This window comes from Trachypithecus francoisi, unplaced genomic scaffold (genome assembly GCF_009764315.1).
Source record: "Trachypithecus francoisi isolate TF-2019V2 unplaced genomic scaffold, Tfra_2.0 Lachesis_group15, whole genome shotgun sequence".
In the NCBI taxonomy this organism is placed as follows: Eukaryota; Metazoa; Chordata; class Mammalia; order Primates; family Cercopithecidae; genus Trachypithecus; species Trachypithecus francoisi.
In genome coordinates, this window is record NW_022681460.1 from 93,512,814 (window position 1) to 93,526,863 (window position 14,050).

At 41.1% G+C, this 14,050-nt stretch overlaps 1 protein-coding gene across 1 annotated transcript; it reads left to right on the forward strand.

Annotated features, from left to right (window-relative positions):
* Window positions 1-4,089: 4,089 nt before the first annotated feature.
* On the forward strand, window positions 4,090-13,148 carry LOC117098087. The gene is made up of 5 exons (XM_033236564.1): window positions 4,090-4,216; window positions 4,785-4,808; window positions 9,312-9,439; window positions 10,634-10,786; window positions 12,810-13,148. Exons 2-5 carry the CDS (start codon window positions 4,796-4,798, stop codon window positions 12,930-12,932), a joined length of 417 nt encoding a protein of 138 aa, XP_033092455.1. The 5' UTR covers window positions 4,090-4,216; window positions 4,785-4,795; the 3' UTR covers window positions 12,933-13,148.
* The last annotated feature ends 902 nt before the right edge of the window (window positions 13,149-14,050 follow it).

Consider the following 14,050-nt stretch of genomic DNA (forward strand, 5'->3'; position numbering starts at 1 on the left):
CTCCTGAGGCTTCTCAGAGAACAATTTGAAAATCTGGAGCACTGTAGGGAGGGGAGAAGCCAGCAAGACAGAGCTGCCTTGGTCAATAATCTTTAAAATAGTTGTAAAACATCACTGCGATAAATCAGTTGTATTGGTCAGGTTTCTCTAGAGGGACAGAACTAATGGAATAGAGATATATATAAAGGAGAGTTTATTAAGTGTTAACTCACACGATCACAAGGTCCCACAACAGGCTGTCTGCAGGCTGAGGAGCAAGGATAGCCATTCCGAATTCTAAAACTGAAGAACTTGGAGTCCGATGTTCGAGGGCAGGAAGCATCCATGACAGGAGAAAGATGTAGGCTGCGAGGCTAGGCCAGTCTCTCTTTTCAAATTTTTCTGCCTTCTTATACTCTAGCTGAGCTGGCAGCTGATTAGATGGTGCCCACCCAGATTGAGAGTGGATCTGCCTTTCCCAGCCCACTGACTGGAATGTTAATCTCTTTTGGCAACACCCTCACAGACACACCCAGGATCAATACTTTGTATCCTTCAATCTCATCAAGTTGACACAGTATTAACCATCACATTAGTAAAAATAGTGGCCAGGGTCTGTTCATGGTTTTATATATTACTCGCAAAATGCCTTTGTCTCATTGACACAGCAGCCTCAAATAGAAACAAGCAAAAAATAAAAAAACTTCCTTTGCTGAGCCGAAACATCTTTATTAGACAGTTTTGTGATAGGCATTCAAATGTTGCTTGGGAGGGTGATCAGCCAGGCCACTAGCAAACAAATCCTCAGGCCAACTAGAAAAGTCTCTAAAAGTGGGTAGGCAATAACATTGGGAAAACAAATTGTAAGCGTGGTACTGTCTTCTGGCATCAAATTATTTATTTTGTCACTGAAATAGTAAACAATTTACTTCCCAACAAGTTGTCCCGTTTAGAAAATTGCATGTAATAAATTTCTAATTCTGAACATTAAGAAAGCAATAAATAATTTTAAGAAATTATTTTTCCCATTATCCAAAAATATATAACAAATATTTTCTTTAAAAATATTGATTTGTATGGCTACCTTTCCAAAATATTCATACATCTTGATCTTGCCTTGAATAAATGCATGATATTCTCAAGGGAATATATCTCATTTGACAAAGCCCACCATACTCCTCCAACCATAATGACACGTGAATCCTGGACAGATGGCTAGACTCTCTCACAAGCCCCAAAGCTCTATTCAATTCTTGCCTTAATGAAAGAATAATTGCTTTAGATTGTAAACTTCCTGATTGCTCTAGTGGAGATGATACTTAGGATGAGAAATCAGATATTTTTCAAGGCATTTGGTCTTTTTATGTAGAATGCTTATTTTAAAATTTTATTTAAATATTTTGAAATAATGTTTTCACTTAAGTATTACAACTCCAAGAATAGGACAACAGGTTTTGGAAAACAGACCTATGCCTTGTAAGCATAAGCACAATGCAAATGTTGATTTGTTCACAGCTGAAAATAGGAAAAGAGAACGAACCAAAAAGGGCAAACCCTTGGTATTAACCAGGACTTTTTAGTACAAAACACAGAAACCTCATATCACACTAATATTTATTATTATAAAGGCATTTATTTGCTCATAACTGAAACACCCAGCAGCATAGCTGGCTTCAAACACAACTGGAATTGAGGGCACAAGGGATGTCACCAGGTTCAGTTTCTCTCTATCTCAGCTTTTCTTTCTCCGTGGTGACTTGATTCCCAGCTCCACTTTGCAGAGCTTAGACAGCTTCCAGGCTCACACTGTTTTTACCACTATCTGTGTGAGTGGAAAATAGTACCTGCCTCTTCCTCAACTGTATTAGCAAAAGTGTCAGTGGGTCTTACTGGCTTTCTCTGAGCCAGTCACTGTAGCCTGAGAAATATCACAGATCAGAAAGGACTGCTAAGAGCTAGGAGAGTCCAACCATATGTAGGTCAAAGTTACAGGACAGGGACTTAAGTCCAGGGAAGAAAATCCAGTTCCTGCCCCACTGATAGAGGCATGTGAATTTGGGCAAGTTTCTTCATCTCTCTCAGCTTCATTTCTTCTTGGATAAAAATTCCTAGTTTATAATGTTTAGAGGATTAAATAAAATAAATAAAGCACCTAACAGAATAGTAGACTCTCGACACATTTTAAAGATGATTTAATTTTTATTCTATTTCTTTCCTGACCTTTGAGTCCAGTCACTGCATAAGCATCAGTGACCACTGTCGCCACTAGGTGGCAATCATGTGATGGAAGGTAATGGCCTCGCTTTCTGGCCAGTGAAAAATTAAGAATTGGCTGAAACCTGACAATTGGCAGTGAGAGGAAAGCGTGGAGGACTGTGAGTCCAATTCCTGCTGCACTGAAACCACGCTGTGTGACCTTGATCAAGGTCTGAATTGATCTATAGCCTGGATTTCCTCAAGTAAAACTTGGAGGCCAATTCAGGCTTCATTTGTCTTTAAAATCTTTTGAATCTGTAAAAAGGGAATCATAGAGTAATAACTGTGACTGTAATCTCAAAAGCCAAAAACTGTTCAACAGTCTTGATTGTTAATATATACAAGTTAAAAATATGATTGTATGAAGCATAATCCATTCATTTATTGCTAAGTTTTAGCTACCCCAGGGATCCAGAAAGAGTTCATGCAATTTTGTAAGGTGACTAATGGGCCCGCAGAGATGCTGTCAAGTTATACACAGCTCAGAAAATCATCCTCTGAGGCATGCAAGTCAGAAAACTCACTATTAAAAAAAGTCACACTGAGCAGCTTCAAAAGTATTTTTCCGCCATGTAATTATGTTTTAATGTCAGGTTCTTAAAATCACTTGGAAAAGAAGAAGCAGCTTAAAAAATTTCAGGTCTGAAATGTGTTAGAAGTATCTGGAGCAGCAGGAGGATGAATCAGGAAGTGACATTTAATTGGGTTTAAGAACAAAAATGATGACTCTCCACTTTTGCATGAATCAAGCCTTTATAACAAAGTTGAAATAAGATGATGTGATAAAAATTAGCATTTATCTAATATAATAGATTGGGGGGATATTGTATTTTCTTAATATGAAATTCTTTAGTATAAGGAAGTTATGTGCTGATTCCATCTTGATTAGTATAAAAATCCTTGTAAAAGGAGAACCAATTGAAATTCCAGGGGTGTTCACACATTTCTTCATTCCATGGAGATGTGGAACAGCCTAGTCTAAATACTTGACCTTTATTTCTCAGCATGCTCTTTTTTCAGGATAAAGCCTCCTGAATCCTTAAACCTTGAAGGTAGGGGCGAGGATTTGTTGGTGGGGTGTAGATCAAATGAGTTCAGGTTTTCTTCATCCTTTATAAATCTCAACTTTGCTTTACACGGTGCCTTATCAGAGGGGAGAGATCATTAAAGTATATATGTGGGTTTTTTTTATTTTTTATTTTTGCTGCTATAGAGGTATCTGAAAGAATGAGGACTGTTTTGCTTTTACCTCTCTATTTTCCCTTCTGCATTTAAAGGAGGTAGCCAGAACCTTTGCCCTCTGGGTGGTTTATTGTGAGGTCAGAACAAAAAGCCCAGGTTCCTTTAAGGCTTAAGATGCAGCATGCTGGGCTCTGCCCCCAGTTTCTGATTCAGCAAGTCTGGGATGGAGTTCAAGAATTGGCTTTTTTTGTTTTTTTTTTTTGGTTTGTTTTTTACTTTAAGTTCTGGGATACATGTGCAGAACGTGCAGGTTTGTTACATAGGTATATACATGCCATGGTGGTTTGGTGCACCCATCAACCGTCATCTACATTAGGTATTTCTCCTTCTAACTGTAACTATCCCTTTAATACCAACGCTGCAGGCCAGAACCCACGTGCTGAGAACTACTGCATTAAGGTAACTGCTCCTCTTGGCCACCTGGAAACCTACCTCCCTTGCCTGAAACCTGAGCTCACTGAGAGGGCTGGCACAAGCGGGAATGGGTCAGTGAGTTTGTCCAGGGAACATGGAAGCTTTTGAAATGCGAGGAAGGGAGATTCCCAAAGCCCCTTTCTTGGCACTACCCCCAGTCAGGCTGCACTCAGGTGAGAAGAGGGCTTGAAGGGAAGCAGCTTGGTGCAGAACTGGGAGAGCCAGCGGCCTCAGTTGGAGCCTGGGAGTGAAGATTCGTAGCACCCTGGACCCACTGAGAGATTTGCTCATTTTCTGGACACCAAATAATCCTTCCAATTTTTATGTAAACCCAGGAAGGAGGAGAGGAAACAAATAATGAAGACTGAATTTCTTGCAATTCAGTGACATAGGGGATGGCAGTCATATTGAATTTGATTTGAAGAAAATAGATATTTCCTGCTTACCCAACTTCTAGTAAATGCCACACCAGCTACATGAATTTCTGGATTAAAACATACAATCTACATATATTAATATTTGTTGCCTTAATCCAAGTTCTACCCTTGCCATGACTCTGTGTTCACTTTGCAGGGAGGGGCAGAGCTTATAAACTGAACTGTGCAAATCTCACCCTGCTCAACCATGTCTTGCTGAGCAGGCACATGGGGGCTGAAACCTAAGCAGGCTGTGAGAAAAGGGTGATGTTTGCTAATTTTCTAACGTACCCACATAACTCCTGCATAATCTGACACTATATGAATATATTACACTTAAGGCATTTTCTCATTGACTTTTACGTGGTTTCTACTTTTCAGTGCTGTAACAAATATCCTAATACATTTCTCCTGCACTTCTGGATTTTTTTGAATTAGACACCTGAAATTTTGACTTGATTTTTTTTTTTCTTACAGAAATTCTGTCAATGGGACATGCATGTGAGTTTAGAAGCAATTCTTTCTTTAATATGCAAAGGCTTCTGGGAGTGCTCAGGCCATCAGCCAAATGTGTTCATTAGCCCACACAAGATGCTTTCCTCAATTTCTAGATGAGATATACTGTTATGAGAAAATGGAAGAAAAATTACAGGAGAACAAGTGGGGAATTGCTAAGATATGTACATTTGTAGTGAGGACAGGAGTTGGGGGCTTGGGGGCAGGGGTGAAATGCCTAGCGACTTAAATGACATAAGGCACTGATTTCCTGAGTGTTGAGTAAAGGGGTGTTAGAAGATAGAAAATTGCCAAGGATTAGTTTGTAACTCAAAATTATAGCTCAGTCCAATCCCATTTCCCACTAAGAAAGAGAGGGAAACATCTTTTTTCTCCCTTTTCCTTCCTGTCTCCCACAGGGCAGCTGTCTCCTCCTTGTTCCAGGACCCAGGGCTCAGGCTGACTTGTGTTAAGCTTCCATCTGGATTAAACAGATTTCGGGAAGATCACATGGAAACTTAAATGCCATTGCAGCATTGTTTCTATAGGAAATGAGTTTCTCTTTGCAAACAATTAACTGCTTTCGGTACACAACCACTTATCATAAGGAGGGAGCCTGTCTGTGCTTATAAAGCTTAAACTTGAAGGACTCCAGTTATCTTAACTTAAAATTAAAGCACAATTAAAATAGCCTAGTTTGAGAAGAAACCATGTTCTTCAATTTCTAAGAGATGTTCCAATATGTATTTACTGCAATTTCTATGTTGGAGTGGTTTGTTGTCATTTTAAAAGTGAGGCTGGGACACTATAATATGGCCTGTCTTCTTTTTGCCTGTTAAACAAGGCAAGCTAGGGCAGCTTCTCAAAAGGCTCAAGACGCACAGTCAGTGATCTCAGGCCACCCTGGATGGCAGGAGGCCACAGGAGGGGGCTTGCACCACCAGCTGCAGGGAATTGTTAAATTCCTGACCTAGTTTTTGAAAATACTCAAGGAGAAAGCAGGGACACAAATACTAGCTCTAGCCTTGTTCAATGAGACCATGTTCCTGTTTTCATTTCGCTTTAGCCGCATTTGTTCGAGCAGCAGGTGAAGCGCCTTTCAAAAGACTGTCATCTCCAAGGGAAGTCATCTGTTTTACATTAATTGTCCATTAGTCTCCAAGCCTCCATCCATTAAAGTCCTCAGCCACTCATTATGTATATTGTGCAGGAGTCCTGCTGTCAGCTTTTCAATGCAGAGCTGTTTTTCTGCATCTGACTTAATTGCTCTAAGTGCCTGTTCCTTTGACAGAGCCTAGAGCATACCAATTAATGCTAACTTTTTTTCCTTGCTAGGTTGAACAGACAAGCCATGGTGAGGCCAGTTCAGCTGCTATTTACTCTAATTTATTAGAGACCTTTCTGCCTTAAGCTCACACAGTGGGTAGTTTACATCAGTACTGCCCCGTTTGCCTGATGAATCCTGGATATGTTTGGAATGGACTTAATTTTCTATAGTGAAAATGCTCCATAAATTTACAATCTATCCATGTTATTTTGATGAGGGGTTTAAATTCCATTTGCTCCTGATTAGTTTAAACATGTAATTTTTAAATGCATGTGGCATTCTAAACAACAGCTTGGATGAAATTTACTTTGTTGATGGAAAAATTAAGCTTTCATCCTTTCAAATGACAGCTCAAGGGGTGGTCGTACAATAATTTAATTATCGTAGCTTCCTTATTATAGGCGACTCACCTACCTTTAGCTCCACTACCATTTTCCTTAATAAACACAAATAAATGGAGGAAAAACAAAAAATAAGATAACCAATCTTAGAGTAGCTTTTATAAATTTTCGATAGGCATAGAGGCAAATACAAATATGTGAGACTCAGAGAAACATATTAACCCCTTCAATTCTTTTTTTTTTTTTTTTTTTTTGAGGCAGAGTCTCGCTCTGTCGCCCAGACTGGAGTGCAGTGGCGCAATCTCGGCTCACTGCAAGCTCCGCCTCCCGGGTTCACGCCATTCTCCTGCCTCAGCCTCCCGAGTAGCTGGGACTACAGGCGCCCGCCACCTCGCCCGGCTAGTTTTTTGTATTTTTAGTAGAGACGGGGTTTCACCATGTTAGCCAGGATGGTCTCGATCTCCTGACCTCGTGATCCGCCCGTCTCGGCCTCCCAAAGTGCTGGGATTACAGGCTTGAGCCACCGCGCCCGGCCCTAACCCCTTCAATTCTAAAAAACTAGAAAAATCACAATTTTGTTTTTCTCCTTTTTAAAATTGTACCATAGTTCCACTTATTAATACTAAGTTCTATATTTTATTAATATTCAAAATATCCAATCAATATAAATTCCTGTCAAGATATGGTAATATATCTATAAATTCAGATTCTGAGTAATGACTTGATAATAATTGAATTTATTACAAGTTTTTAAATCTTTACTACAGTTTAATTCCATCCTATAACTCTGTTAACAAATGGCCCTGTTAATATATAGTTAAGTACCTGTATATTGATTTACTTAATTACATCTAAACAATACCAAAAAATAAAAACCACACAGATGCATCCAGACTGATTTAAATTGCAGGATATCATGAAAATTAAAGACAGACTTCTGTGTCTTATTTCCTGAGGATTGTTGGGAAAATATGCACTTTTGGCATAAGCAAACTACTTAGAACAAAAATAGCAACCATTCTGGGAAACATTTACATTAGGTGAAATCTGTCTCTGAGGCTCTCTGCCTTCCACCCAAGAGCTCCCTGCCCTGGCAGCATCCCCTCTCCTCTCTATTCTCTCCCCTTCCTCAGCTGGAGGCCAGTCCTGTGTCTCATATCACATGGCCCTGGCCAGTAACAAGGCATTATTAGCAAAGACAGCTATTTAGAGGTAGTGTTTTGAACTCTCTGAGGATTATCATTTTCCTCATCTTCACTATCTTCATCCTCATCTTCAATCAACATTTTTGAGAGCAGACTGTGTACAGAGCACAAAGAGCCACTGAAGTTGTTCCCCTCTCCCCAGAATAGTAACTTTTGTCTTCTAGATGAGTGAGCTCCTCTAATAAATTCTACAAGTATTGTTTCTACATCATGGGCATAGAGAGTGGCCTCCTCCATCTTTACAGAAGGAAATTATCACCCCCAAGTTAGACTAATTTATTCCTAGAAATTTCCTTCAATACCTCCTCATCTGTAGGATATTCATTTTAAAATCCTATCAGCTTTTTTCTCAACAGTTTTCAGGAAAAGAACTTTGGAAAATACTAAAATATCAGTCTAACAAATTCAAAGACATATATTAGGGCCTTTAAAACCTCATACACATCCCTTTGGCCTCCAGGATAATGCTCCTTAATCCTCATTAGCTTTTACAGCATGATTAGTGTTTGCCAATGACGTTTAGAGGTGCCAAATTCACCAGGCCAATAAGTAGCAGAATCGTAGGATCCTGGTGCGACTTTATTTTGATTCTGACTCACCTTTTACATCATGTGTGTCATTGCTTCATTTGTCCAAGGTAGCAATGCTTCCATATTTCTGTGTTCTGATTTTGACTGTAGTGTTTTGATTGAGAGTCTGGAATGTTGTTCACATAAGGGGAATCTTGCCCCAAAGAATATTACTTCTAAGGTCTTCACTCAGGAGTTTGGTCATGTACTTGTGCTAATGCCTTTGTATTAAAACCCTTCTGATTATGGTTGAATCTGCTCCCCACCTCTGACAGATACACGACAGGGTGACCCCTAATGAGTCATGCTCTTAATTCCCTTGCCATGAATGTGGGTGGAAACCATAACTTGCTTTTAACCACAAGATAGGATAAAAGTAAGGAAGTACCGCTCCTGTAATTATGTTTACGGCAAAGTCGAAGGGACTTTTTTCAGGTATAATTAAGACCCCTACTCAAGTGACTTTTAGTTAAACAAAAGAGCATTTAACCTCAGTGGGCCTGGCCAAATCAGTGAGCCTTTTAAAGAGGGTCCAGGCCTTCCCTGGAGTTTGAGACCTGAAGCAGTAGAGACTCTTATTTCTGTTGCTGGCTTTGAAGAAGCAAGCTGCCATTAATTCTACAGTCATAAAGACACGAATTCTGCCAACAACCTGCAGGAGCTTAGAAGCAGATCCTAGCATTTCCATTGCATCCTCCAGATGAGAATGCAATCCACCTTGATTTCAGCCTTGTGAGACCCTGAGTAGAGAACCCAGTTATGACATGCCCAGATTCCTGACCCCAAAAAACGGTGAGATAACAAATGGGTATGGTTTTTAGGCCATCAAATGTGTGATCATTTATTATGCAGCAATAGGAAACTAATGCACCACTCTTGCAATAAAGATACTTTGTTTTATTATCCAGTATCCCATATGTCATTTCTAGATAAGTAGATCATTATACATGAACTCCACACAAGGGCTTCTTATACTTTGTTGTTAGAAAACTTACCCAAGTCACATCTCAGGCTCTAGAGATGACTTACCATCTAACCCTTTTGTTTCCTATCAACTTTGCTGTTAGATAACCTAGAAAATTTGGTGCCCAGCATGAAGAATAGTTCCTTTCAAGTACCTGTGTGTGTGGAATTTATTCCTTCCGGTGGGTTCTTGATCTTGCTGACTTCAGGAATGAAGCCGTGGACCCTCACGGTGAGTGTTACAGTTCTTAAAGATGGTGTGTCCAGAGTTTACTCCTTCAGATGTTCAGATGTGTCCAGAGTTTCTTCCTTCCAGTGGGTTCCTGGCCTCACTGACCTCAGGAGTGAAGCCGCAGACCTGTGCAGTGAGTGTTTTAATACAGTGAGTGTTAAAATACAGCTCTCAAAGGTAGTGCAGACCCAAATAGTGAGCAGCAGCAAGATTTATTGGGAAGAGCAAAAGAACAAAGCCTCCACAGCAGGGAAGGGGAGGGGAATGGGTTGCCACTGTTTGCTCAGGTGGCCAGCTTTTATTCCCTTATTTGGCCCCGCCCACATCCTGCTGGTTGGTCCATTTTACAGAGCATTGATTGGTGCATTTTTCAGGGTGCTGACTGGTCCATTTTACAGAGTGCTGATTGGTGCATTTACAATCCTTTAGCTAGAAACAGAGTGCTGATTGGTGTGTTTTTACAGAGCGCTGATTGGTGTGTTTACAATCCTTTAGCTAGACACAGAGCGCTGATGGATGCGTTTTTGCAGAGTGCTGATTGGTGCATTTACAATCCTTTAGCTAGACACAGAGTGCGAATTGGTGCGTTTACAATCCCCTAGCTAAACAGAAAAGTTCTCCAAGTCCCCACTGGACCCAGGAAGTCCAGCTGGCTTCACCTCTCACCTGGACACATCTGTCGTTTTACTACATTTACATCAGTGGTTCTCTAACATTTTGGTCTCAGGGTTTCTTTACATCATAGATAATTGAGGATCCAAAGAAACTGTGTTTATTTGAGTAATGCTTATCATCTACTATATTAGAAATTAAAATGGGGCAATTTTAAATCATGAGAATGCACAGGCACACATTCCGTTAGCAGTCAATAATATCGTCACTCAGCATGGGAAAACCCATGGGTTGCTTGTGAAAGAGTGAAAGAAAAACACAAGATAACATCACAGTACTATTACAAATTGACCTTGCAGATCTGAAAGGGTCTTGGAAACCCCTAGAAATCACACTTTGAGACCACATCTTGAAAACCATTACTTTATGTTTTTAGTATTTTTTGGTTTTATATTGCATTAAATTGTATTATGCCAGCTCACATAAGTTTATGAAATATATGAGGTAAACTTTTCTAAAAAAATGAAAAAGGCAAAATACTAGCTATATAATTGTGCTGTTTATTCCCCACCTGCCCCACAGATATGTGCTCACCCTTCTCTGCTCAGCTCTGTGCCTGGGAGGCTGACCTCTACAGACTACATTACCAGGCTTCCGCCCTCTGGCTTCCACATGGGTTTGGCCAATGGGCAGCGCCAGTGGGAAAGGAGAGGACAGGAAGAGAGACAGGCTGAGGTCACGTATCTATCCCCTTCTTCCCTACCCCATGACAGTTCTGACAGGCAGCCCTTCCGTTTCTCCAGCTCTCAGCTGAGCTCCAGTAACAAGCTTCCTTCTCTTTCCCCTTTAGGGTTGGGATGGCAATAGCTTTTAGCTGCTGTGATTCCCTGGGTGTCTCACTATATCTTGTTGGCTTCCCTAATCCTGCCTACTTTAATCATTTTTTTACATTTCAAACTCTCTTGATGCTTCCATTTGTATCCTGAGGAATCCTGGCTAATAGAGCAAGCTTGGACACATTCCTTCATTTCACAGGTCCTCAGTTTATTTAGCTGTAAAATGAAGGGCCTGAGCAGCCTTTCCCAAAGTGGATTCTGCAGATCAGTCTCACCATATTCCATTTTGTATTCTGTGGTCAAATATGTTTGGGAAACACTGAATATAATGTCCCCTTTTGGAGAGCCACAGTTTGTGGCACCATATCAACAACTCTGAGAGGTCCTGAAGTAGATATGCCTGTTTTATTCTGTTTAGCTCAACATTTCCCTAATATAGTTAACAATGGAACCACTGTTTTTTGCTTGTTTGCTTTTGCAGGAAACGCTAATAACATCGAGAAAACACCAGATCAAGTCACCTCCAGGTGGGCCATGTATGGCATTGTCTTATTCTATGGAAAGGTATTCATTACATATTTTTGAATATTTTCTGGTGGCCCCTCAATCCTGAAATCTAAAATTTTCCACCCGTGTGACTCAGCTTGCTCTAGGCACCATAATGGAATTCTATTTCTGTGACCTCCGTACAATGTTGAGCTTCTCTTCTGACCACGACTTTGTCTTGGTAAAGAAGTATCCCTCTAATTAACATCAGGATTGAAAATAGAATTCCAGGAATAGCTGAATACACAATACACATTTACATAGAGCACAATTGCATCCAAGCCCCGTGGAGTGTGGTGGTGCAAAGTAAGGTATGAATCCCACTGAAACTTTCTGAAAGTGTGTGGTTGTCATGAACAACACTGACAAATCTGAGGCCCTCCTTGCTTCCTGTTACAATAATTAACTACCTTTTCTTCTTTTTCTTTTGGAGACAGATTGGAGTGCAATGTCACGATCTCAGCTCACTGTAGCTTTGACCTCCCAGACTCAAGAGATCCTCTCTCCTCAGCCTCCCGAGTAGCTGGGACTGCAGGCACATACCACATGCCCAGAAAATGTTTTTCTCATGAGGGCTGATGAGTAGAGCCTGGGTCTCTCACTATATTGCCTGGGCTGGTCTTGAACTCCTGGGCTCAAATAATCCTCCTGCCTTGGCATCCTAAAATGCTGGGATTATAGGCATGAGCCACTGTGCCCAGCCAGTAACTACTATTTTGATCAGATCATTTCTAGAGAAACCAATATGTATCCCCTCCTGATTTTCTATTGTTAAAGCCCCAGTATCAGGCACTCATCCCTTTCCAATGTGGCACAAAGCAGGGGGCTTACCCCACTTCCAGGGCTGAATCCTGGCTGAACTAAGCCCATGTGTATGGCCCCATTATCTTTCCAATAATAGGTTTAGGGGTGGGCTTGTGACTCACTTTTAGCCAGTGGGACATGCAAGAGCAGTGGATTGCTGGGAGTTTAGAGGGAGAGTTTTCTTTGTTTCTGAAAATACAAACACCAGAAACCATGCTCCCTTTTTGGCACCCAATGTTATTTTGTTTCTAGATGTGTTACTTAGGAATGTGGCAGCTGTCTTGCCTCCACAGGGAGGACAGCATCAAAATAGAACTGATGCTGAGGACAGCAGAGGAGAGGACGAGACAAACCTCAGTGGATGGCATCATGGCGCCTCTGATTGTTCCTGTATCCATTCCATGTGGTTTAAGCCAGTTGAGGCAGCATTTTTGGTCTTGAAGCCCAACTCCTTCTAAATGATAGGTGTACCTTTTAATGGAACTATTCGCAGCCTCAAATTCTTCCCAGTTACACCCTGTGAGTGTCCAGGAAGCAGCAGAAAATTAAATACTACATTTCTTCATTCACAGGCCTCCCTCTTCCTGTGCCCCTGGCATACAGTGACAGTGCTGCCCTGCAGGATGGCATATCAAAGAGCTCAGGATGGATGCAGTCAGGGACGACAGCCCATGTCCAAGAAGGCTGCCTGCTGAACATTTGCCCAGCAGAAGATTTTAGAAAGAAAGGAAACATCTTAGTGATTTTCTTGCCTCCAGAAGATTCCCTGATCCAGTCTTTCCTTGGCACAAACTTTTAGTTATTGTGTTTACATATACATTTTATATATGCATGGTCATTATTTTATCTGTTTTATTTGGGGACTTTATCTTGATGTGAGTCCTCATACCTAACACACTGCAATATAAATTATGTAATTATGTGCTTTTTTTTTTTTTTTTGAGATGGAGTCTCGTTCTGTCACCCATGCAGGAGTGCAGTAGTGTGATCTCAGCTCACTGCAACCTCCACCTCCTGGGTTCAAGTGATTCTCCTGCTTCAGCCTCCCAAGTAGCTGGGACTATGGGCACCTGCCACCATGCCTGGCTAATTTTTTTTTTTTTTTTTTTTTTTTTTTTTAGTAGAGACAGGGCTTCACCATGTTGGCCAGGCTGCTCTCAAACTCCTGACATCAGGTGATCCACCCACCTCAGCCTCACAAAGTCCTGGATTACAGGCATGAGCCACTGCACCTGGCCTGTGCTTTCAATAAGTACTTTCTCACTGACTAATACCCCTAGCTTTTGTATTATAAGAAAAAAGAGGCATAAAAGAGAATGAATCCCTGGCCCCAGTATCAGTCAGGATTTAATCGGAAAACAGAAATCGTGCTAAGTTTTTGATGAGTTGGAAAGAGTTGAAAGAGGAATTGAGGCTTGCACAGCCATTAGAAGGGCTGGGTAAGGAAAGGTCAGAAGGTTGCTTTAAGGGCAACCAAAGTGCAGAGCCCTCAAGAGAAACTGGGGCTTCTGTTGTGATCAAGTTGCCCGTAGCAGATGCTTCTCAGGAGGACTCTGAGAAGCTGAGGCTCTGAGTAACTGCCTGTAGCGGGCACTATAGAAAAATAGCTTCTCCGTTTCTCCCTCAGATATTTCACGGGGGTGCCTCTCACTGGACAAATGTAACCTGGAGGCATATAGGAAAAGAACTGGTAATGAGGTTTCTGGTTTTCCTCCAAGACAGTGAAGAATGGAGGGCTGGGGGGCATAAGTCACAATGAAGTTGAGCTATCAACAGACCACCCAGAAACCCAACCTCCCATATATTAATGAAA